This window comes from Acinonyx jubatus, chromosome B4 (genome assembly GCF_027475565.1).
Source record: "Acinonyx jubatus isolate Ajub_Pintada_27869175 chromosome B4, VMU_Ajub_asm_v1.0, whole genome shotgun sequence".
Lineage (NCBI taxonomy): Eukaryota > Metazoa > Chordata > Mammalia > Carnivora > Felidae > Acinonyx > Acinonyx jubatus.
Genome location: NC_069387.1, coordinates 46,624,795 through 46,647,401, shown reverse-complemented (window position 1 = coordinate 46,647,401; position 22,607 = coordinate 46,624,795). Strand labels below are relative to the sequence as shown.

At 44.1% G+C, this 22,607-nt stretch overlaps 1 protein-coding gene across 1 annotated transcript in view; it reads left to right on the top strand.

Moving 5' to 3' along the window:
* Positions 1-22,607, top strand: part of GRIN2B (glutamate ionotropic receptor NMDA type subunit 2B) — a 421,692-nt gene that overhangs the window by 119,157 nt on the left and 279,928 nt on the right. The window contains exon 4 of the mRNA XM_027035607.2: positions 2,558-2,986. Coding sequence (XP_026891408.1) covers positions 2,576-2,986 — 411 coding nt within the window. The 5' untranslated portion in view covers positions 2,558-2,575. The remainder of the gene's footprint in view (positions 1-2,557; positions 2,987-22,607) is intronic.

Below are 22,607 nucleotides of genomic sequence, written 5' to 3'. Positions count from 1 at the left end.
TAAAAAAAGAGCAAATAAAACATCAAAGTAGGAGAGTGTAGAGTGCATTAAAGTTAATAAACTGTCATGGCAGAGTGGGCCACTTTTCAATGCGAAGGAATCTGATTTAGGGATTTGTAACTGTAGGATTAGAATCTCACTGGAATGAAGGTAGCCGCTGTTTTTGCCAAATTCTCAGTCTTTTGGTTCTCCTTGAGAACCGGTCTTTGAAATTGAACAGATTATTATTATAATTATTATTTTGTCAACAGCTTTTTGAGGCGCTAACGCTGTCTGTCTTCCTCTGGATGATCAGTGCTGCTCACTTCCATATAGCAAGCGCTGCTTTGCTTTAAGCTCTAGGAGACGGAATACGGGCCCTGGATCTCTTGCTAAGCTGGACACAGTTCATCAGCATGGGTTTCCAGGGCCCGTGTAGCCACTCCCCTGTTTCCACAAGGACACGGAGAAAACTGTCAGAAAACCGTCAGGAGCGAACTACGCTCAGGTGTGAACCGCTGAGCTACTCGTCTTATTCACAAGTGACAGACAAGACAATCAATACAGGTCTCCTTCTTGGCAGTGTGGAGGGCTGACTACAACATTATGAGTTCCAAAATGTTTTCTGCCAAGAACTAGAATGGATTTTCTGCTTCTCCAGCCACAAAATGCCCCCAGCATCTTACTCCCAAATCATTAATGCCCTTTGGAGTTGGTCTGTTCAGACCAAATACTTCCTTATCTTTCTTTTCAACATCCTCTTTTCTTTTTGTTATTTTCTTTTTGTTAGTTGAACTCTCAGACTTTTGAGATCCCAGTATCTCGCCTTTTCTTTCAAACAAGAAGATATTAAGCAGCATTTTCATCCTTGACCTTTGTAGGAGAATGAGAATCCCTCGTTCTTGTTTTGGGTGCAGTCGGTAGAATGTTTCCTCAGGAACAAAAATGCCATGTTTGCATACTAGCACACTGGCGTTATAATACCACTGACCTTGGGAAAATTACATAATTGTGTTGAGTTGCAGTTTCTCCATTTGAGAAATGGGGATAAAAGATGACTAGTTTATAGAGTTTCTATGAGGACCAAAGAGGTTGTATAAAAGGAAATGCCTAACATAGCGCACAGGGTCTAACAGATGTGCAGTAAATGATTACTTAAATCGAAATGACATAAGCAGGATCCGTTCTGTTTAAATAAGAAGACCTCTTGGAGAATGGTTCAAAATGTAAAGAGAAATGACCAAGCTCGGTAGGGAGCTGTGTCCTCAGTCCGGTGCACGGTGTAAGATTTAGGGCCATATGTGGAAGCACAAGAACGAGTTGGTTGTAGGTAAAAGGTGGTGAATTATGCTCAAATATGAGCCAGTCGTCTCGAGGAAGTCACTGCTATAAGATGCCATGGAAAATTTTTCTCAAGTGGTTCTAACACTACAGATACCAATAGTATTTGTCTAAATCGCCATACTTTGATGTATAACAAATCACAATGAAACTATTCCTTGTAGTAATTGATACTGTGAGAGACAGCGTGGCATAATGCAATGGAATGCAAATTGGCCTCAAAGCCAGAAGATGTGAATTCATGTCTGTTTCACTTAATTGGCATAGTCTTGGACTTCTTAGCTTGAGCCTTACCTTTAACGTCTATAAAATAGGAAAAATAATGTCTTTCTTACTTTTCTTACTTTCTTACTTACTTTCTTACTTCCCTCCTGGAAGAGTGTCAGGATCAATTGAGATTTTTTGTTTGTTTATTTATTTATTTTGTGTGTGTGTGTGTGTGTGTGTGTGTGAGAGAGAGAGAGAGAGAGAGGCAGAGAAAGAGGGAGAGGGAGAGAATCCTAAGCAGGCTCTTCACTGATGGTGCTGAGCCTGATGCAGGGCTCGATCTCACAAACTGTGAGATCATGACGTGAGCTGAAATCAAGAGTCAGATGTTTAAGTGACTGAGCCACACAGGTGCCCCAAGATGTCCACTGTTGTTGTTTTTTTTAAGTAGTAAAAGTCATTTACTAAAAGAGTTTCCCGGGCTCTTGTTCTCTTTGAGGTGAACGCACAGTAGAGGGCTTTATGTTTCTGTAGCTCCCTATATATAGCCAGCTTGCCCAGACCGTGTTTTGTTGCTAGCTTCTGCTGAGTCCATTTTGCTGCTCATTTGCCCAGTCTCTGCCATCCCCTTGGCCCAAGAGCAATTCAAAGATGGGTTGTGGCAGAAGTACCAGGGATCACACAGCAGCAGCAGGACCCCCTCTTGGAGACTCCTGCATTTGTGCCCTTGGTATGACTGCCTGGACCACTGTCATCCTCTTTTGCCTCTGTTTGCTGCTGATGGCTATAGCAGTAGCTTTTATTGTCTTGCTTAAGGATTTCTGATGCTTTTGAAGGTTTTTTTTTTTTTTTTCCTTCCATTCTGCTGAGCAAACAAACACGAGAGATCAGGGACAAGGCTCGAAGATAGGAGTTGGGTTTGATGATCAGTGAAAGGAGATAAGGCCCTTGACTTGCAGTATCCGGCCCCTTCCCAGAGAGGTCACATAGTAGGGTTGTTAATTTAACCCCTCTCATTTTGTGTTTTCAGGGAGTCGACGAGTTGAAGATGAAGCCCAGAGCCGAGTGCTGTTCTCCCAAGTTCTGGTTGGTGTTGGCTGTCCTGGCCGTGTCAGGCAGCAAAGCTCGCTCTCAGAAGAGCCCCCCCAGCATTGGCATTGCTGTCATCCTCGTGGGCACTTCAGACGAGGTGGCCATCAAGGATGCCCACGAGAAAGATGATTTCCACCATCTCTCCGTGGTACCCCGTGTGGAGCTGGTAGCCATGAATGAGACTGACCCAAAGAGCATCATCACCCGCATCTGTGATCTCATGTCCGACCGGAAGATCCAGGGCGTGGTGTTTGCCGATGACACAGATCAGGAGGCCATCGCCCAGATCCTTGACTTCATTTCAGCCCAGACACTCACCCCCATCCTGGGCATCCACGGAGGCTCCTCTATGATAATGGCGGATAAGGTAAAGGAGGGAGTCAGGGAGGAGAACCTGGAGGGTTGTATTGAGAACTAAATGATGTGTGTGTTTGAATGCAAAACTTGATTATGAAAGAAAGTAACCAGAATGCATGGAGTAAGTGGATAGATCAGGAATCAGTCTCTCCCTTTGGAGATGAAAGTGAGGAAAAGATACTGGTATTTAGAGGTCCTGTAGTTTCGAACAGGTTTGTGTGTCCATTTGTTTGCAAATGGATTTTCTGCAATGACTAAGAGATGTTGAAGCTTGTAGTTCTTTCTGTGATACATTTTCTTCAAATATGTAAGTATGTGTATGAATAGCTCCTTCAAAACTTTAAAGTAAGGCATGCTCTATTCTTTTCTGGTAACACAAATTCTCCCCCTGCCCAGCTTTAAGACTATAAAAAGAAAAATCCCTTCAGGCGGATTATTTGTCCCCTTGAAGATACAGATGTCACGGGAGGTACTTCTTGCTAAGGTGTCCGTGCATATCACACATGGATCTACACATTGGAATGGATTTTAATCCACGGAGCCAGTAGTAGCTGCCTTTTCTCCATGCTTAGATTTGAAGGCAATGGTTCTTAACCCGGGTCGCACATTGGAATCAACTGAGGAGCTCTAAACACTACGGATGCCTGAATCCTTCCCCCAGAGATTCTGAACCGCCCAGATGCAGCCTGGGCTTCCGGAGTCTCAAAAGCTTCCCGTGTGATTCTAGCGTGTGGTTAAGGTTGAGCACCTTAGCTTTAAGGCCTCAAATAAATAGTAGACTCTAGTACATTAACATTAGATTAATTGTTCTATGACAAGTTAATTATCATCGGACACTGATGCCTATTCTTTAATTGCACAAAGTGTTTTCTTTGTGGTTATGTTTTGTTTTGACATTTTCCACTTACTCAGATATGTTTCCCTTGCTTTATTGATTACAGCTCATTGCTTAGGGACAGCCCTTCTCACATATGTATTGCCCTTCGCGGTTATTCATATCTTAGAATGATTCATTTCACCCCAAGTGCAATTTTTATTGTTTTCCATCACGTTGGGTTTTTTAAAGGGTTCCTGTCTTTGCATTGTCATATTCCACTTCTTATCATTACTTTTGAAACCATCTTTCGTTTTGTACTTAAAAGACATGCTGTGGGGTTAATGATGTTTGTAAACACCCCAAAAGCTAGCACAGACACCACAAGCATGCCGAGAACCACCACAGTGCAGGGTTTAGCAGGCTAAAACAACCGTGCGTGATCATTACTGCCATCTGTCGGCAGGCAGAGATGACTCACTTCTGTTTTGGAGCTTCCTTCATTCAGTCTAGGAAAGGTCAAGTTGAATGAAGTACTAGGTGGAGGGACCTCAGCTGCATATGAGAAAGGTATTGTTCCATTCACATGGGCACAGGAAGAGATATTAGAAAACACATTCTGGCACCGGAAACCCATGCTAAGGGCAGTGGGATAAACTTAAGCAGAATGGAAAATGTAGACTAACTGTGACCAACCCTTTGAGCCTTTGCTTCAGGTAGACGTTTTTAACATCATTTTCCTCTGCTGATTGTATTTTAGGAGTGGTATTTTGAGGGCATGGTATTGCACTGAAAGAATGCCAAGATGGATGAGCCAAATTTTTGAGTCATAAATAAGTGTATACTTATCTTGAGAGCACGACAAATGAAAATAGTTTGTTGTTGTTGTTATTCAGGCTATTGTGCAACTTACATTATTTCATAATAACCTGCCCCTGCCCCACTAGAAGAGGTTACTGGCTACACTGCTCAGCTGCTTCTCTGTTGTATCTCTTACAAATGCATAATAACGATATAATAATATGAGGTAAGATGCAAAGACTGGGCTCTTTTGTCCATTGATTGGTTCTAGGTGCTTTAGTGTTTACCATCTGCTTGAGCACACAGCTCTTTGCAGGCATTATCGTATTTAATACTCTTAACGACTCAGTGAGCTAAGTCATATTATTTATCTCCATTTGACAGTTGGGGAGACTGAGGCCCTGAGAGATTAAAAAGCATAGCCGAAATGATGTAGCCAGTAAGTGGCAGCCAGGACTTTAACATGGGATGCTGGCTCCAAAGGCCATGTGCTCTGTTGTCTTTCAAGAAAATGGAGACGCTAGTCAAGGTCTCGCATACCTTCCCGTTCTTTACTTCTCCATTATACAGCGCTGTGGTAGGTGTTACCTGACGAAAAGTAACCCACCACTTCATTCATAATGGCGATACTGGGATCTGACTAGAGATGAGCAGTAAGGAAGAGATGAGATGGTATAGCCTTAGGTATAACCTGAGTCCACAGCGGGCCTACTGGTGACTACCCCTGGGGGTAAAAGGGAGTATTGAAGGCAAGTGATTGTAATGAGATGCTCCCCCCGCCCCCCCCCCCCCCCCCCCCCCCGTCACCTCCCTACCATGGAACGACAAACAAATATTCCATCTTATCTTTTTTCTCTCTCCACCCCCCCCCCCGCCAAAAAAGGGGAGAAGCAGTGGTTTTTAGGAAATTTCCTAAAATAGCCTAAAAATGTCAAACTGACGTTTGACCTGAAAAGATTTCCAAAAGGTAAGTAGAAAGAGGAAAAGGAAGAAAGAAGGAAGTCCTGATGCCACAGAAGCTGGAGGTTTGGAGGCTTAGCCCTAAGGGGTCAGGCACCTAAATGGCTGGTAGCTGCAGGGGAGGGAGAGCAGGAACCAGCACGGCTGAGTGGGCTGTGGGGCCAAGATTCCCAGCAGCTGTGCAGAGGACCATTTGTTGGCTTAAAGGATTTGTATGAAGGCAAACAGAAAGATCCCCCAGATCTCAGAGAAACCAGCTTTGGGGCAAGTTTCAAAAATAAAACATCTCAAATTCTAAGGCCAGTTTTTTTTTTTAAATAGAAGTTTATTTTTAAGTACCATGACCATATTTTACAAACATAGAATGAGGACACAGAGTTTGACAACTATGAATCCACTGTGCAGCCACAGGACAAAACATCTGAAAATGGGACCAAGAAATACAGCTTTGCCACGTTTAAGGCCTAGTCTCTGAGATACAGGTACCATCTGAAGGATGATAACTAAGCTTTCCATTTTGCTTCCCCCTTCTAGGAGATGGGTAGTTGCCATCTCAGTTTCTACCTTAGTTTTGTTGTTGCTGTTAGCTTGCTGCATATAAGGACCACTTATTAAGTGTTCTTGTGGAAGATTCTATTACAGGAATAAAGTCCCTGATGGAAGGAGTTCGTAATGGAAGAAAACACTGTTAACAAAGATTTTTGACCAAAGTAGAGAGAGGCACAAGTTCAGCATCTGGCCCAATAGCTTGTACTCACTTTTTTTTGCATATGCTAATTAATGAGTAGAAACATGAATGAGGGTTCTACTTTCCCAATGAGGAAATGAACCTTATACCATGGCGGAAAGAAGCATTGGAGCTAGAAGAGTAGAGCTGTTTGAAGCTCAGAATTGGGAGTCGCGGCTGGTTTTAACCACCACCTCTAGATGTGGGAATCTGGACCACTTGCTAACCACTTACTCTAAACCTTGGTTCCCTTGCCTGTTGTAATGGGGACAATACTCCAGAATGTGTTGTAGAGTTGTTGACGATTCAGTGAGATAATATATAGCTTCACCAAGAGCTTCACCAAGTTTCCAGCACAGTGTTCTGTAGGCCAAGCTGACGGTTCTGTGGGGCACTTTGAAGAAAAGGAGGCTTCAGGATACAGGAAAAGGATGGGGAATTGAATAGAGTCATGGCCAATTGTAGAGACACTGCTGAGCTGGACACGGTCCAAGAAGAGAGCTCAGGTGAAAATCTGGGGAGGAGCTCTGACACGTGGGGTGAGACCTTTGGTCCTTCCCCACCAGGAAGCCGAAGCTCATCGGTGGTATAGCCATGCCACAGCCAAAAAAGGCATGTTCGGCTATGGAAGAGCTTTAGCGAGGAAAGTACCACTAGGTGCCTGTAACACAAGACTGTTTAGAATAGTAACGGAGACCATTTAAAAATGGATGAGGTGATTTTTGGCAGTTCCCCACCTGAGTATAAAGAGCCTACTTTATTTTGCCTTGTTATAATTGCTTTTATTCTCCCTGAGATCTTGGATTTAGGATGCCCATCCCTGTCCAAATAATGAACTAAAGCTAGATGTACTTCTGTTTCTTTTCAGGAGGTTTCTCTGCTGATATGCTGAAATCTTTCTTGGGTTTTCAGATTTTAGCTCAGAGAGGTTAAATAACTAATCCAAGATACCACAGCTTGTGAGCAGTGGGAATGGGATTCACATTCCATCAGTACCTATTTTGAAGCTCATACTTGCTAGTGATACAATTCTGCCTCACAAAATCCTAAAGTAAGAATTATAAGTCGTGAGTGTTAGTCTCCATTCTCACGAGCTTTGGAAATTTGAACAAACCAACCACGTAAACTTGGATAATACTCGGTCTACAGTTTATGAGATTTAAATTTTGTCTTCTACCCTCCCCACTTTACAACACTTTGAAGAGAAACAAATAAAATATGTGGACATTTCTGGAAAACTACTGTAGAAACAGTTGCTTCAGGTGAGGGATTAAGGAACTGTGTGACAGGGAATGACAGACCTACTGACGTTAGCATGAGGTCAATGAAAATAGTTTAGGCAGGTGGGAACTGCCTAAGGTGGGAAGGAGAACAGAAAGTGGAAGTTACAGTCGGATCAGACAAGAGAACACAAGATCCAATCTGTAATGCTGCAAGAATGGAAGGGAAGAGGGGATGCTGAGTAGAGGGTCAGGGTCTGGCAGTAATCTGTACCATATTCCTAACTTGTTCCTAATTAAAGGACATGTGAAAATATCTTACTCTGGAGCCTGTTGCTATGATTCTTTCCTTTCTAAATTGTTTGGCTGAGGATTGATGCTTTGAATAGCACTCTCATTTTCTGTGCAGAATGCCACAGTTTGAATCCAACTGGGGCTAGAAGATGGCCCCTACTCTTCATTGGCCCTATCTTTTCTTGCTCTCCCCCCTATTGCCTCTGCCTCCCCCAACACACATCTGATGCAATGTATTTGCAGAGAGTGAGCCAGCAGTGATGTGTGACTCTGTAAATAGACTATTGCCTTCCAGTTGCTCATGTGGGTTTCCATATTCAGCCCAATCTTGAAACCAAGATGGCTCTGCTACTCATATTTCGCTCTGCGTGTCTTCCTTGATTTGGGTGTCTTTCAGTTTTTTACCTTGCTTTTAGTTGTCTGTCATCTGGTATTCCTTGGGACTGAACACTTCAAGAGCAAACCGTGGTGTTTCAGGTTGGATGAGCACAGTGAAGACATCCTGGAGAAGACAAGAGGGCAGAAAGGCTAATAGAGCGTGCCGACTTGGTGCTAGGCACGATGTTAATGAGTATTTTAATTCTTCTGCAACCCCGTGACATAAGTGGTATACTTGTTTTAGTTCAAACGACATTAGAGTGTTTACGTACCACAGCCGAAGTGACACAGTTAGAAAAATAGTGGGACTGGGATCCAAATCCAAGTATGTTTGACTTTAAAACCTGTTTTTTTTTGGCTGATTTTGAGACTCCCATTCCACACACCGAGGAGTCAGATGAATGCTGGGATCTTCCCTTCTGCCTTGAACTATACTTTGGGGAAAGATGGGTGGGCAGTTCTCTTAAGACCCTATAGGCTTTGCAGTGGTGCAGCCCTAGGTCTGTGTGGATTCCAGGCCTTTCCACCTGTGACTGTGGAATAGGTTTCTTGTTGGCCAGCACACCCTCCCTTTAAAAAAATTTTTTTTAATGTTTATTTATTTTTGAGACAGAGACAGAGCATGAACGGGGGAGGGGCAGAGAGAGAGGGAGACACAGAATCTGAAGCAGGCTCCAGGCTCTGAGCCATCAGCCCAGAGCCCGACGCGGGGCTCAAACTCACGGACCGCGAGATCGTGACCTGAGTTGAAGTCGGACGCTTAACTGACTAAGCCACCCAGGCACCCCACACCCTCCCTTTTAAAGATGGAGCTAGGATTTGCTTTCAAGAAACTGGCCAGTTGAGATCCAGATGCAGGTTTTTTAAAAAAAAAAAATTATGTTTATTTTTGAGAGACAGAGACAGAGTGTCAACAGGGGAGGGACAGAGAGAGAGGGAGACACAGAATCTGAAGCAGGCTCCAGGCTCTGAGCTGCTGGCACAGAGCCTGATGTGGGGCTCGAACCCATGAACCGTGAAATCATGACCTGAGCCGAAGTCGGACACTTATCCGACTGAGCCACCCAGGTGCCCCAATACAGATGCGGTTTTTAATGCTTGGAGAAACTGAGGCCCCAGAAATTGCTTTAGGCATTTATAGCCATGAAAGTACTTGGTGCTAGAAAGTAATGCACCAGCCATCCTGTTTCTCATACATCTTCCAGGCAAGTGACAGTGTGTCTGCAGGAAGGCTGTGGCACAACGCAGAGAGAATGCGGGCTTTGGAGCAGATCGGCTTGAGTTCTGTGCATTCGCCAGCCGTGTGACCTTAGTTGTGCTCTTTAAGCTGAGTCTCGAAACTTCCATTCACAAAATGGCGCCAAAATAACACCTTCATTAGAGGGTTGTAAGCTTTATAAAGAAGGGTAGACAATGCTTGATAAATCGTAGGCCTTACGCTTTCTTGTCTTTTCATGTACCAGACCATACCTAAACACTTGAAGAATATGGGATCCTGAATGTTTTCCTTTTAACTGAAAGAGAAAACCTTGGGATGTTAATACCCTTCATTTTAGGCCTGGGGATAAGCAGCAGCTCAGTGGGTTCTGCCTCTGTGGTGACGTAATTACCGATTGTGACATGATCAGGACTTACCAAGATTTTCAAAGCAGGGACATACAGTGATTTCAATAAACTGTTACACACAGGATATAAGCAATGAAGATAAGTCAAGAACATTAAAAAAGAAAGCAGAATAAAATAGTGTTTGAATCTAGGGTCACTCATAGATTTAGAAGTGTTTATATGTAAGAAAAAGTGAATTGTTAGATGAGGGACATATTAAAGGCACTGGGTAGGAAGTAGTGATATGTTTTATATATATATATATATATATATATATATATATATATATATATATATATACAGGAGGGCAGTTAATTTACTATCACCAGCCAGCTTTTAATAGATTATACTGATAGGGGCTCCTGGGTGGCTCAGTCAGTTAAGCATCTGATTTTGGCTCAGGCCATGATCTCACGGTTCATGAGTTCAAGTCCCGCATCAGGCTCTGTGCTGACAGCTTAGAGCCTGGAGCCTGCTTCAGAATCTGTGTCTCCCTCTCTATCTGCCCTCTCCTACCTCACGCTGTGTCTCTCAAAAATAAATAAATATATAGAAAAATAAAAAAAAAATAGATTATACTGATATTCTTGAAAAACGCCTTGGATTATGATTTTTACACAGAGGATACATTTTTATTCCCCTTTCTGAGACTACTGTGATTCTCTTTGCCTTATTCTTAGGCATTAGATCTATATTTTATTCAAAATCATATTTTGATTCTGTGGTTAAGGGTCCAGCATGCAGGAGAGTAATGTTAAAGGCTAGTTTGATTCCATTTTTCCAAGGACAAAAAAATTATTGCTACCTTTCTATTTTATGACAGAGAACACCCAAATTATCATGGGTTGTTAGGAGGTTGCCATGAGAAAAGAACTAACATTGATTGGTCATTGACTTTTGCCAAGCTCTGAGCTAGTCACCTTATATGACCTTAAAAATGCTGTTTTATTGAATTCCTTCCTTGAATTCATGAGGCATGTATTTTGTCCTTTATAAGGAAATGGTAGATCAGAGAGGTTAACTGTTTTGCCTAAGACCTTTAGCTTAGTGACTTGCCCATAGTGGCTTAAACAAATAGGTGCTTATTGGTGTCTCGGAATAAGGCACCTGGAGACAGGGTCTGGTGGTGGCAACTCAGTGATGTAGTGATACCAGGGCTGACCTCTGGGATTCCGTGGCAGTTTTGTCGTGGCTATAAGGGTGCTGCCCTAGTTCTAGGCATCATGCCCATAGAAAAAGCTGGTGCATAGATCAGGGAGAGTCTTCTCCATGTCCCTAATGTCATGAACTCAAACTATGTCACATGGTCAACCCTGTGGGGGCCTCTGAGGCTTTCTGGGGGAGGTGGCAAAGGGGAAAGGGTTGGGGACAGTAGTTCCCTCAGTTGTATCTCTCAAAGGAAGTAAGTAACAGTCTGGGAATTGAACCAATGCCTGCGTGATTCCAAAGCCCAGACATCTCTCATGTGTCATTTGTCTTGGTTCGCACTAAACCCTGCTTTTGTGCCTTTGGTCTAATCTCCACACATTTCCTCCAGAACTAGGACCTTGGCTCATCAGTTATTTCCTTTTTCCCCTTAAATATCAATTTATTCTTTTCCACTGACATTTTTTTTTTCTAGCTTAGTGGTCCTCGGGAGATGTTTGGACATGTTTTGGGGAGGTTTTTGATATAGTAATGACTGCTTTTGTAAAGTGTGTGTGTGTGTGTGTGTGTGTGTGTGTGTGTGTGCGCGTGTGCGCGCGCGCTCCTGGCATTTATAGCCTGGCAACTAGGCACGTTTGGTGTCCTGCCGTATGTATGATAGTACCTAACAGTCAAAAATAGCTCTATCCAAAATACATTTCTCCCCTCATTGAACATTCTCAGATCACTCTCATATTAATAAACAGGCACAAAAGCTTTTCTTGACCCCAGTTCTCCCTCCTTCTTTCTTTTGGCCGTTCCGCTCCTTAAAGAGTAGTTACATTTCTGTTTTCACTTCCTCATCTCTCACTTTCTACAAAACGCCACATCCAATGGACTTTCTCTTTTTCTTGACCTTCTGCAGCATTGAACACTTGACCCTTTTAGTGCTATGCCAGAAATTATGATGACAAGAGTAATTAGATTTGTCATAGATTTGGTGACAGTACGAAGGAGGATGAGTACAGTTTAGAACATGGATGGGTAGGTCATACAAGCGGCAATGTCTGGTAAGCAGTTGGTTTTGGACTTGGAGGTAAAGGGAGTGATTTGGGCTGGAAATAAAGATATGAACCTCATTAGCAAGCGAGGGTACTTGAAATCGGGAGGGTAGATGAGATGGCTCAGAATGAACAAGTGGAAAGAGGAGGGGAATGGGTCAAGGACAAAACTACCTTAGGACAGAACTACCTTTGAGGAATAGCCAGAGGGGGTGGAGGTGATAAAGGAGCTAAGGTACTTAATTATTGGAGATGAGACAAGAACGAGAAAAACAAGGACAGAGAGGCATTATAGAAACCAAGAGAGTGTTCTAGGAAGGGTAGTTAGCCAGTCTGGGAATCAACCCAGGACACCCCCTTCCTCCTCAGGATGGTCGAGCAAACAGTGAGGAAGCCTAGGTACCTTCCTCTTCGTCCCTCCAGACACAGTGATGACCTCAGTGCTGGCACTCCTTCTCTCGCGTCTGCCCTGACACACGGCTGACCTGTGTGATTCTTGAGAAACTCAAATCTGATTGTTCAGTGCTTTTGCTTAAAACTGCACTGGCTTCCCACAGCTTGGAATAAGACATCCTCTTTGATCTGGTCCCAGGCTACCTCTCCAGGATTTTCTCTTAACCTCCCCGCCCTTGAACAGTAATATTGAGCCACACTAAGTTATTTATAGCTCCCTCTCTGGTCCTGGCTGTTTTGCATCTCTGTGCCTTTGTTTGTGCTACTTCCTCTCCTTAGAATATCCTCTTCCTTGTCCGTCCAGAAACACCTGCCCACTTTTTAAGAGAAATTGTGGCACTTCTGTGTACCCTTTTCTGACTCTCTTCTTCACAGGATTGACTTTTTTTTTTTTTTTTGCACTCCACCTGTGTCCTATTTATGCTTTTGTTATAACTTGGCTTATTTACCTATCTGTCCCACTTGCTGTACAATGAGCTCATTGTAGGCCAGGGCTATGCTTTACTAATTTTTGTATTCCTAGCACATGCCATAATGTCTGATGCGTAGTAATAGCTTTTAACGAACAACGAACAGTTATTAGACTGTGCACTCTCTACACTGTAGTGGGTTGAGAGGCGGTCCCCCCAAGAGATATGTCCATGTCCTAACTCCTGTAACCTGTGAATGTGACCTGATTTGGAAAAAAGGGTCTTGGCAGATATCATTAAGGATCTCATGATGAGATCATTTTGGATTAGCCAAGTGGCCCTAAGTCCAGTGACAAATGTCCTTCTAAGAGGTGGAAGAGGAGAAGACCTAGACACAAAGGAGAGGGCTTTAAAAGAGGAGAAGAGGCTGGAGTCAGCCACAACGTGCCGGAGAAGCCACTAGAAGCTGGCAGCAGCAAAGGGTGATTTTCCCTTAGGGCCTTCAGAGAGAGCATGACTCTGACAACACCCTTGATTTCAGGCTTCAGAACTGTGAGAAAATGAATTTTGTTGTTTTCAGCCGCCGAGTGTGTGGTAATATGTGATGGCGGCCCTAGGAAAGTGACATCCACACCATAGTTAAGAGGGCGATCTCTGGAATCTCACTGCCTAGGTGCTTTCCCGGCTTACTCATTGACTGTGTGATCTTTGGCAGAGTACTTAACTTCTCTGAGCCTTCGAGTCCTCCTTGTAAAATGGTGATATAAATAGCTCCTATTTTCTTAAGGTTATTAAGTAAGGTTAGTGAAAGTGCTTGGAAAAGACGGGGCAAATAGTAGGAGCCAGCCAGTGCGTGTCTATGAGAGGTTTTCCATGTGAATAAACGAAGGAGTGAGGAGGAGGATGTAAATAGGCACCCGAGCCATCATAGTGATGGGAACTCACCTAGTTGTGTGGTTATTAGGTGTGCACTCTGGGAGTTCTGTCCCAAGGTGGTGGTGCTCTGACATTCTGGCCAACCCCCGGGGCCTGGGACAATGCCGGAAGGGTGAAGAGTCCGTGTTCTTGGAAGCTACCCCCCTGCTGGGGCCTTTGGTGGAACCACAGGGCAGCGAAGCTTGTCTTTGAGCCCTGGGACCTCCCTTTATACACTCCTCTCTCCTTATTTTTGTATTTGATTCTTTGTTTTGTGTGCATATGCATGTGTACACTCGTGTGTGTGTGTGTGTGTGTGTGTGTGTGTGTGTGTGTGTGCGCGCGCGCACATTTGTATGCTTTTGGATGTAGTGGCTATTCTCTTTAGCCTTTTCAGTGCCCAGGATGGTACCTCTCAGGCTAGGGCTAGTCTCCCAATCTGAAGTCCTTATGCTTTCAGATTTTTATTCTTCTCTACTTGCAGATCAAAACCCTTGCTTCTTTCCTTTTTATTCTCTTTCATTGTGTAATTTTCATAGTCCTTATTACAACTGTAATTCATCATAATAGCTTTTTTTATTAGCTGCCCTGCTCTGCTAGACTGCAGGCTTCCTAAGGGCAGGAACTTTGTCTCTTTCATTTTTGTATCCCCAGAACCTAACATACCGGTTGGCTCATAGTAAGCCTTTAATACATACGTGTTAAATGTATCACTGAATTAATTATTTCATTGCAGCAAATGTCAGTTGCAATTAAAAGAAAAGTATTTTAAATCCAAATGGAAATGGATGTGAGAATTCTGATTGCTGGAAAATACATTTTTACCTGTCTATAGGCTGTTCTTTCCATCACCCTTCTCTTCCTCACATCTTCCAGATACCAGCCGTCAACAACTCGGCACTCACATCTTAGAGTTTTAACACTCATGTCCACTTTATTTCTAGCAACCAGACACGGAAAAAGGACTGCCTCAAGTTAGGGGTGCCTTCTGAAGCAGCAGAGAAAACCTTTAACGCAAAGCAGTGGGGCGCCGGTGATAATCTTGACTTTTATTAGCTTTCTTTCAAAGGAGGGAGCAGAAAGAAAGAAGCTTTTTTTTTTCTTGAAGTTCCAAAAGATAAACATATGCGATTCACATGACATACTAATCAGCAAAATATCACCAACTAAATTTAATCAGTGCAATTAAGTTTCCAGAGGTAGTAGCAGGAGATTTTGAAACTTCTTTTAGCAAACAACATCCTTTCTCATTTACTTATTCATTCATTCAAAAAATACTTATTAGGTATCTGCTGGAGATCAGGAACTGTACAAGGTCCTGGAGATAGAGTCAATAAGAGAGACATATCCTCATGGTGCACTGACTGACAATAAACAAAGATATAAATTAAACGATATTCTTTTAGGTAGTGGCAAATATTTTTATGAAAATAGCAGGAAGGGGTATCAGGTAGGGCTATCTTAGGGTCTTCAGGACAGGTCTCAGGGGGAGATAGCACTTGAGAGATGTATGGTAAGGATCAAGATGCATGAAGATATCAGGGGCAGCATTTTGGCAAAGAGAAGAGCAGGTGTGGAGGCCTCAAAGGGGGGGAAGTTTTTGCTGTTTGGCTTTTTTTGATGAGTATCATATGGTCTGAGTTGGAGGGTGGTGGGCAGTGGGGGCAATGGTAGAATTTGAGGCTGAAAAGGTACTATGAGGCCAGATTGTGTACGGCCTGAGAGTCTTGGCGTCAACTTGGCTATTTTGCAATTCATTCTAGAAGGTGTAAGAAGGGAGTGATGGAAGTTGACTTAGCGTCTTTTCAGATGGAGACAGTAGAGTGGATAGAATATATACCTTAGAGCCGTTCTAAGTCTTGTCTCCACCTTTCAGAAGCTGGGTGACCTTTTGCTATGTTGTATGACTACTGTGATCTGGTGTTTGTTTGTTTGTTTCATCGATATGAAGGAGTTAATATTCATCAACTTCTAAGAGTTACTAGGAGACAAAATAACCTATAAAGGACTCATTACACCTGGTTTTGAATAATGGCTGCTAGTGCCCTTTCTAGTAGTATTGAAATACAAATTCCTCTTGAATCAGGCATCATTTTTTTTTTTTGATAGATCTATGGATTAGGTAGCTTTCTGTTCTGTTTCATTGTTTTCACACAAGTTGCTTACAGACCTGTAAACAAATGAGCAAAGTATTGTAGGAAGTTAGAAGCATCGTGATTGGCTCTACCCTGACTAAAGAGCTGTCTCTCATTTTGAGTTCTTGGAGTTCCCATGCACCGTGTCCTGAGGCCAGTTCCTAGACTGTCTATGTAGTGGCAGTTTGATTTAATTGTCCCTTTTCCCAAATGGGGGTAAAGGCACTGAGAAGATGGAGCAACCAGGGTGAGATATTGAGGTGAGAGGTGTGGGTGTTGAGAATGGGAGATAGTGTAACGGCACAGCCAATCAGTGCCGCCTGCCTTGAGCTGAGGACTTCTGGCACCGGCCCAAGTCCTCCTGGCCTGCCACCATGTGTCTCGGATGCGTTCTGTTACCTTGACAACATGTTGTCCAGAGTTGTAAGGAGCGGCAGCCTTCAACCTTTGAGCATCATCGTGTTGCTAGGACAACAGACTCCACGGGAAGCTGGGCTCCACTGTAGTTCCTGCTTGCTGCTGCCACCCACCCCTCCCTCTTCCTTCTTCTGCCTGCCCATACTTCCACGGCCTTCCATCTGTCCTCTCGCTCCTTCTGCCTTCACAGATCCACTGTCTGCACGGCCCTTCCAGCTCTCCCTCCAACCCCTTGGCCTTCATTCTCTTACCACTGCAGCGTTCCCACTGCTTATATGAAAGCAAAAATTGTAAATTCTCAAATCTAAAGCTGCATGATTTAGGAAGCTAAAGCGATGGTTGGAAAGAGGGAGTTAAGAAACATCCAGAAAAGGGAGGGAGGAGCTTGATAGAGTTTCTGTAGTCTAGTTGTACAATATGAGGTAGTGGTTCTTTTAATTAATTAATTAATTAATTTACTTATTTATTAACAGCAAGTGGGGAAGGGGCAGAGAGAGAGAGGAAGAATCTCAGGCAGGCTCTCCACATTACCAGCACAGAGCCTGATGCAGGGCTTGAATACACAAACCACGAGCCACGAGATCATGAGCTGAACCGAAGTCAGATGCTTAACCAACTGAGCCACCCCAGCGCCCCTGTGTGGTAGTAGTTCTTAAAGGGACTGGCCCTGAGGATCAACAGAGGAGCTTATTTTATTATTATTTTGTTGAAATATGGATTTTCTGGTTCCGTACCCAAATACCCTTTTGGAGTCAAGCCCCACTAATTGCTATTTTTACAAATTTCTCTTAAGGGATTCTGAAATACCACCAGGTTTGGGGACCCCAGTCAGTAGAACACGGCATATTGTTTCGATTATAAAGTTTTGTGATAATCACCTATCTACCTGTTGAGCTTTATTGTTCATGGTCCTCAGTGCAGTGCATTCATGTGGCTGCTTAATAACGGTGAAGACGCAGGAAGGGGAGTTGGAAGAAGATGGGAAGACACTAATGGAGAAGAAGAGAAGAGCAAAGGGAAACAGAAGAAAGGGAGCAATGTGGAAATGATAAGGAGGGGCCGTGGAATTGGGCATGGGGAAAATCAACCACCCCCTTGTCTCTGACTTTCAGTTAGAATGCAGCCTGTTAAGTGTCTTGGTGTAGGCTCAGTTGACATGCTCTTTGGGGTGTGTTTGGAATCCTGGATTTTCACTGGGTGGTAAGAGACCTGGGTGGTGGCTAGATCTGGGCTTTCATAAGAAGCCAGCTTCCTCCTATTTTCTCCTTTAAAAAAACCAAATGCCCACTACATGTTAGTGCTGCAGTTTATATGAGATAGTGCTTTACTTGCGTTTAGCAGGTTTAACCCTTGAAGGAGCCCTAGAGCTTAGGCAGTAGGATTATTCTCCTTTTAAAGATGGAGAGACTGAGGATGGGAAAGGAAGGTAACTGGCTCATGGTGACACACTGGCCATGGCCGAATGGAAATGGAACCACTTGCCTGACTGACAGTAAAGCCCACGGACACCAGCAGTGTGTTACATTTCCTCTTGAACACTTCGTTTACTTGGTCTTCTTGGGACATCTAGCTTAACCTGGGAGGGGAATATCCCAGCCGTCCAGAATGTAGTCAACTGGAGCTTAGGCAAAAGTGATTCCTCCCTCGCCCAGCCCATCTCGATTAAGACCCAAACATTCAGAGCAAGAGCACGGCTCTTAAAGAGAGGGGAGAATGGGAGGAGAGACAAGAAGAAGGGGAAAGAACATTCAAAGAGAGAAGGACATGGGGGTGAGCAAAACTGCCGGGTCAATCCCAGTCTGATGGACTGAGTTCTTTCCAAACTCTGAATTCTCAAGAGTGGGCCTGAGACCCTGAAGCCCAGGACACTGCCAAGTGGATGCCCCAGGATTTGACTTCTAGGTCAGATCAAACTCTTCACTGATATTTCTGGGATTGGTGGGGGGGGGGGGGTTGTTTTTCCTAGCTTGCTGTTTGTCAGGGGAAAGTGAAATCAGATGTACGTCGGTCTAAGACTCCCATCTCAGCAGATGAAAAATTGACAAAGAAGTAATAGTATCTTTGTCTCACTGTCCTGCATGGCTATAGGTCTTGGAGCAAACTATCTCCTTCTACTTCCTGAATAGTCTTAGCGTATCAGCTGTAACTACTGTTACCTTGGACTGAAATCCAGTTCCTAAAGGTGGTACCCAAAGGACCTCTCTTTTTGCTGGGCCATCAGCATGTACTCTCCCTGGTAGTTTCCACGACGATCAAAGGCCTGTTTACGTGCAAGAATGATAGGTGTGTGAAAGATATCTGGTGTCACGGCGGTGGGCTGAGGCAACACATGTGAGAGGCAGATTTATCTGTCAGTATGGCAGCCCGTTCCAGAGGGGGAGAGCCCATTTGTCTCCTCCTCTCATGATTGGGACAACACAGAGCACACAGAGCGTGCTCGGTGCGTATTTGTTGGTAATGATAGATCCTTTGAAATCAGATGGGAACAGGCCATATGCTCTTGGAAAAGGGCCTACATTGCAAGGTGGGATGGATGAGTGAGATGTGTTTTTGCAAGTTCTTTTCATCTCTAACATCTGTGATCCTGTGAATAATTCTCTTCCCCTTGGCCCCTGCTGGCTGCTTGCCTGGGATCTCTGCCAGAGCCCTCCCCGACAGCCCCTCTGAATAGACATCACAGAGAGAGGGTCTCCCACTCTAGGTGGATGGTTCTGGAAACCGAAGTTGATACTGGAAGTAAGAAAAAAGGCTTGTGTCCCAGGGTCAGAGCCCAGGGATAGAGGAATTTGGACAGGAAGTGTGAGTGCCCGATTCCTAGAAGCAGGCAGGAGAGGAGTGGGGAACTTCTGCTGAACGTGTCAACAGCGGCAACAGCGGTAGCTCTGGTTACACACACGTTGCCCAATGGAAGCTTTTCTCAGACTGAGCAAGACGGGGCTCTGTAAGGTGGAGAGCAAGCATGGCACCCAGAGTCCCAGCTCTCCTCCTGCCCTCCTGCCATACGATTTCCCCCACAGATAGCTAGCACATCTATACGAGAGAGAGCTAAGAGACAGGAACACTTGTGTTGTGAATGGTCTGCTCTCTGATCATTGTTGTTCTCTGAGACTGATGATGGCACATTTTACTGAGGAAAGTTGTGCGGCCGTCAGGTTCTGGAAGTTCTTTCTTTGGGCCCTTCTGTTTCTGGGCCCAAGGGCGTGTCACTGGTTAATGAAAGGGAACTAACCTTGAGTAGTTACTGGCGTCATTTCAGTTCTTCTTGGAGACTAATTCAGCTGATATTATGAAAACTAATCTGTTAGCCAGCGAAGGGGGATTTGGACAGAGGTTGAATGCTCTACATGCTCTGGCAGAAGGGTACTTCCTCTCCTTTTGATGTGTTCCTTGTCCTGCTTTTGCTCCAATCTTGAGGCTCCCCAGTCATAACAGCAGGGGCCTCTGATGCTTCTGTGAGTTGTACATATCTGGAGCTGGTTTCTTGTCTGATGGAAGGTAGTGGCAGAGCTCGAACAGGGGTCATTTCTGTGTTTGGGGGACTTCCAAGTGGCAATCATGGCTACATTTGTCTTCCTCATCTTAATGGTCAGCCCTGTGAAAAGTTACACAATTGGGAAAGAATGTATTTTTAATCATTTTGAAATTCCCCTTCCCCATGCCCCTTTCTCCCCTTGATAACTGCTACCTTGTTTAGTTGTCCAGTGTCCTTTTCCTGCCGCTTGGCTGCTTAGAGTACTCCCTTTTGCTTGCCCCCAGCTCCTTGCATTGTCCACTGGTGGAGCTTTCCCAAGGAGCACTATGTCATTCAGTCTTGGGTCTGTCCTCCGTGTAGCCCCCCACTATTTCCTCCTGATGGGCCCCTGTTCCATTTCAAACTGGAAGACAGTCTAAATAATTAAGTCATTGCCACAGTCTGAATAGATTAAGAGCAACCAATGTGTGACCTGCTCCATGGGCATTTATATTTTAACTCAGAGGAAGAAATGTGTGCGAGCGGAATTTCAGATGTCATGTTGAGCCATAAGGGACATACATGTTTAAAACAGAAGGTACTTTCCTGACTCCTGCAAATCGTGCTGTTCATGGGCAGCCTCATCAATCCTGAGGTGAGACTCTGCTGGGAGACCTTGCTGCAAACAGAAAGGGTGAAGGGCAGCCCCTTGAGAAGGGTGTAGGTCACCCCTGGCTGAGCAGGGGACAGCAGAGAACCTGCTCAGGAGCCTTGGAGAGCGTTATGCTGTTAAGTGATTCTGGGAAGGAGAATAGAATCAAGTAGAATTAGGAAGCCCAGATTAATCAGTGAACTCTGAGGATTTTTAGACCGTTTTAATTTTGCACACCATATGGAGAGGGCTCAAACCTTATTTTGTATGAAGACTTCTTAGCTGCCTTTTACTGCCCTCTCAAACTCCCCTTCTAACCTGTCTGTGTCTGGGCCCTTCTTTGTTTCTCCCTCTCTTAGATCCTTTGGTTTCTCCTTCTGTCTGCCCTCCTGACCCTCCTCTCTCTTCTTCCTGTTCCCCCATCATCTCATTTCTGGTTCATGTTTCTCTGTCCTTCTCTCCCCTCGTCCTGTCCCCATCTGCCGTGACCCATTCTTGCACATGACTTAGACTTTATGTGGTGCACACAGCCATCTTCATGCTTCATCCTGTCAGTGTCGAGGTCCCTCAATGGCCTACCTTAGGACCTGGCATAGTTAAGAGTTCTCAGGCGGTCTGTCCTCGACTTTTGGAGCTGACAAACGTTAGTTTTACAGTCTGTGGCAAGTTGGTTTAGTTGGTTAGGACTTGGCATTTAATGAGGCCAACCACGGATATTTGTGTCCTATCTTTGTGGAACCCTGCTAGCTTTCTCCCTCATGGCAGAGATGTCCTCCAGCCGCTAGCTTTCATTTTCATGCCCTTGGTCACAGAGGGTGTGTGACTGAGGTGCTGTGGGTGGACCAATGCTAATCTGTTGATAAGAGACATCAGTAATAACATGTTTTTTTATTAAAATTTTTATTATGAGGTCATTATGGATTCACATTTAATATTTCTAAAGGCCTAAGGATATTGTACACAGATTATCTATAGGATTCAGACCAAGACAGACCTGGACTCAGATTCTGGTTCTCTTCCACATTAATTCTGTGACCGTAGCCTGGTTACTTAACTTTTCTCTGCCTCACTTTCCTTAGCTGTGAAATAGTGACAAAAAAGAACTGGCCTCTTTCAGTCTGCCTCTGCCTGCACATCTTCCTTTTCCTCTTTTGTTACTAAGTCTATTCTAGTACACTATTTTTCTTCTTTCTTTTTCTTTCATTTTACCAATGTCTCTGGAACACTCCCTCCTCCATTCTTCTCTTATCCCTGTTTTGTGCTTCTGTTTCCATTTTCCCAACTCTTAGCCCATTCCTCATTCTCCATTTCTTGCTTCCTCCATCATCACCCCTCACTGAATTTCACTTCCTTTCAAAGACATGTTTCCCGATCCATCTCTCCCGTCAGTCACTGTTCCTGGGACTTTTGTGGCTTCCGGGAGAATGTGCAACCCTTAATTATTTATAAGCACAAGAGAATAATTGCAGAAATGATTTAATTACTTTTCACATAGATACTAATAGCAGCTGCTGGGCTAGGTGATGGTGGCGTTGGAGCATATCAGCAGGCACACTCGCTCAATAAGAGGAAAAGCATTGGTTTAAGTGGGTTTGGGGGAGGGTGCAGCTATAAAGAGTCTATAGAAGATTTAATCTCATATGTCAAAGAACTGAAAAAGAATCCCACAATTGACAATTATACACAGTAAGGATTATATAAAATGGGAGGTACGTGTCACCAGTATCTTAACTGAGGGAAGAGGGCCTGGGGATATTGTTTTAAAAGTTCACTTTGGATCAGATAGGTAGTGTAGTGGATTGAATACTACCGCTTATTTCTGGGGGGCTGGGGTGGGGTAGCAGAATCCTCCTTCTGGCTCCTCTATGGGGTTGAATGGGAATATTCATTTAGTGGCATTGGGGCTATAGTGGAAAGAGCCCAGCCCAAACTGCAGTCAGGAAGCCTGGTTCTCTTCCTTGCTCATAACCACCAATAGCTGTTTGACCGGTCACGTCCCTTAATCTCTGTTAGTCTTACTTTTTTCATCTGCAAAGTGAAGGGATTGAGATTTAGAACACGTAGAATGCTTCACTCAAGGAGAAAATGGCACAGAAACTAGATGAGAAGGACTGATTTTTTTCTTTTTTTACAAACTAAGATCAGGGAGACCATCATGAGGAGTTTGCAGTAGTCAGCTCGAAAAGCCAGGCAGAAAATCCATTCTAGAAGTT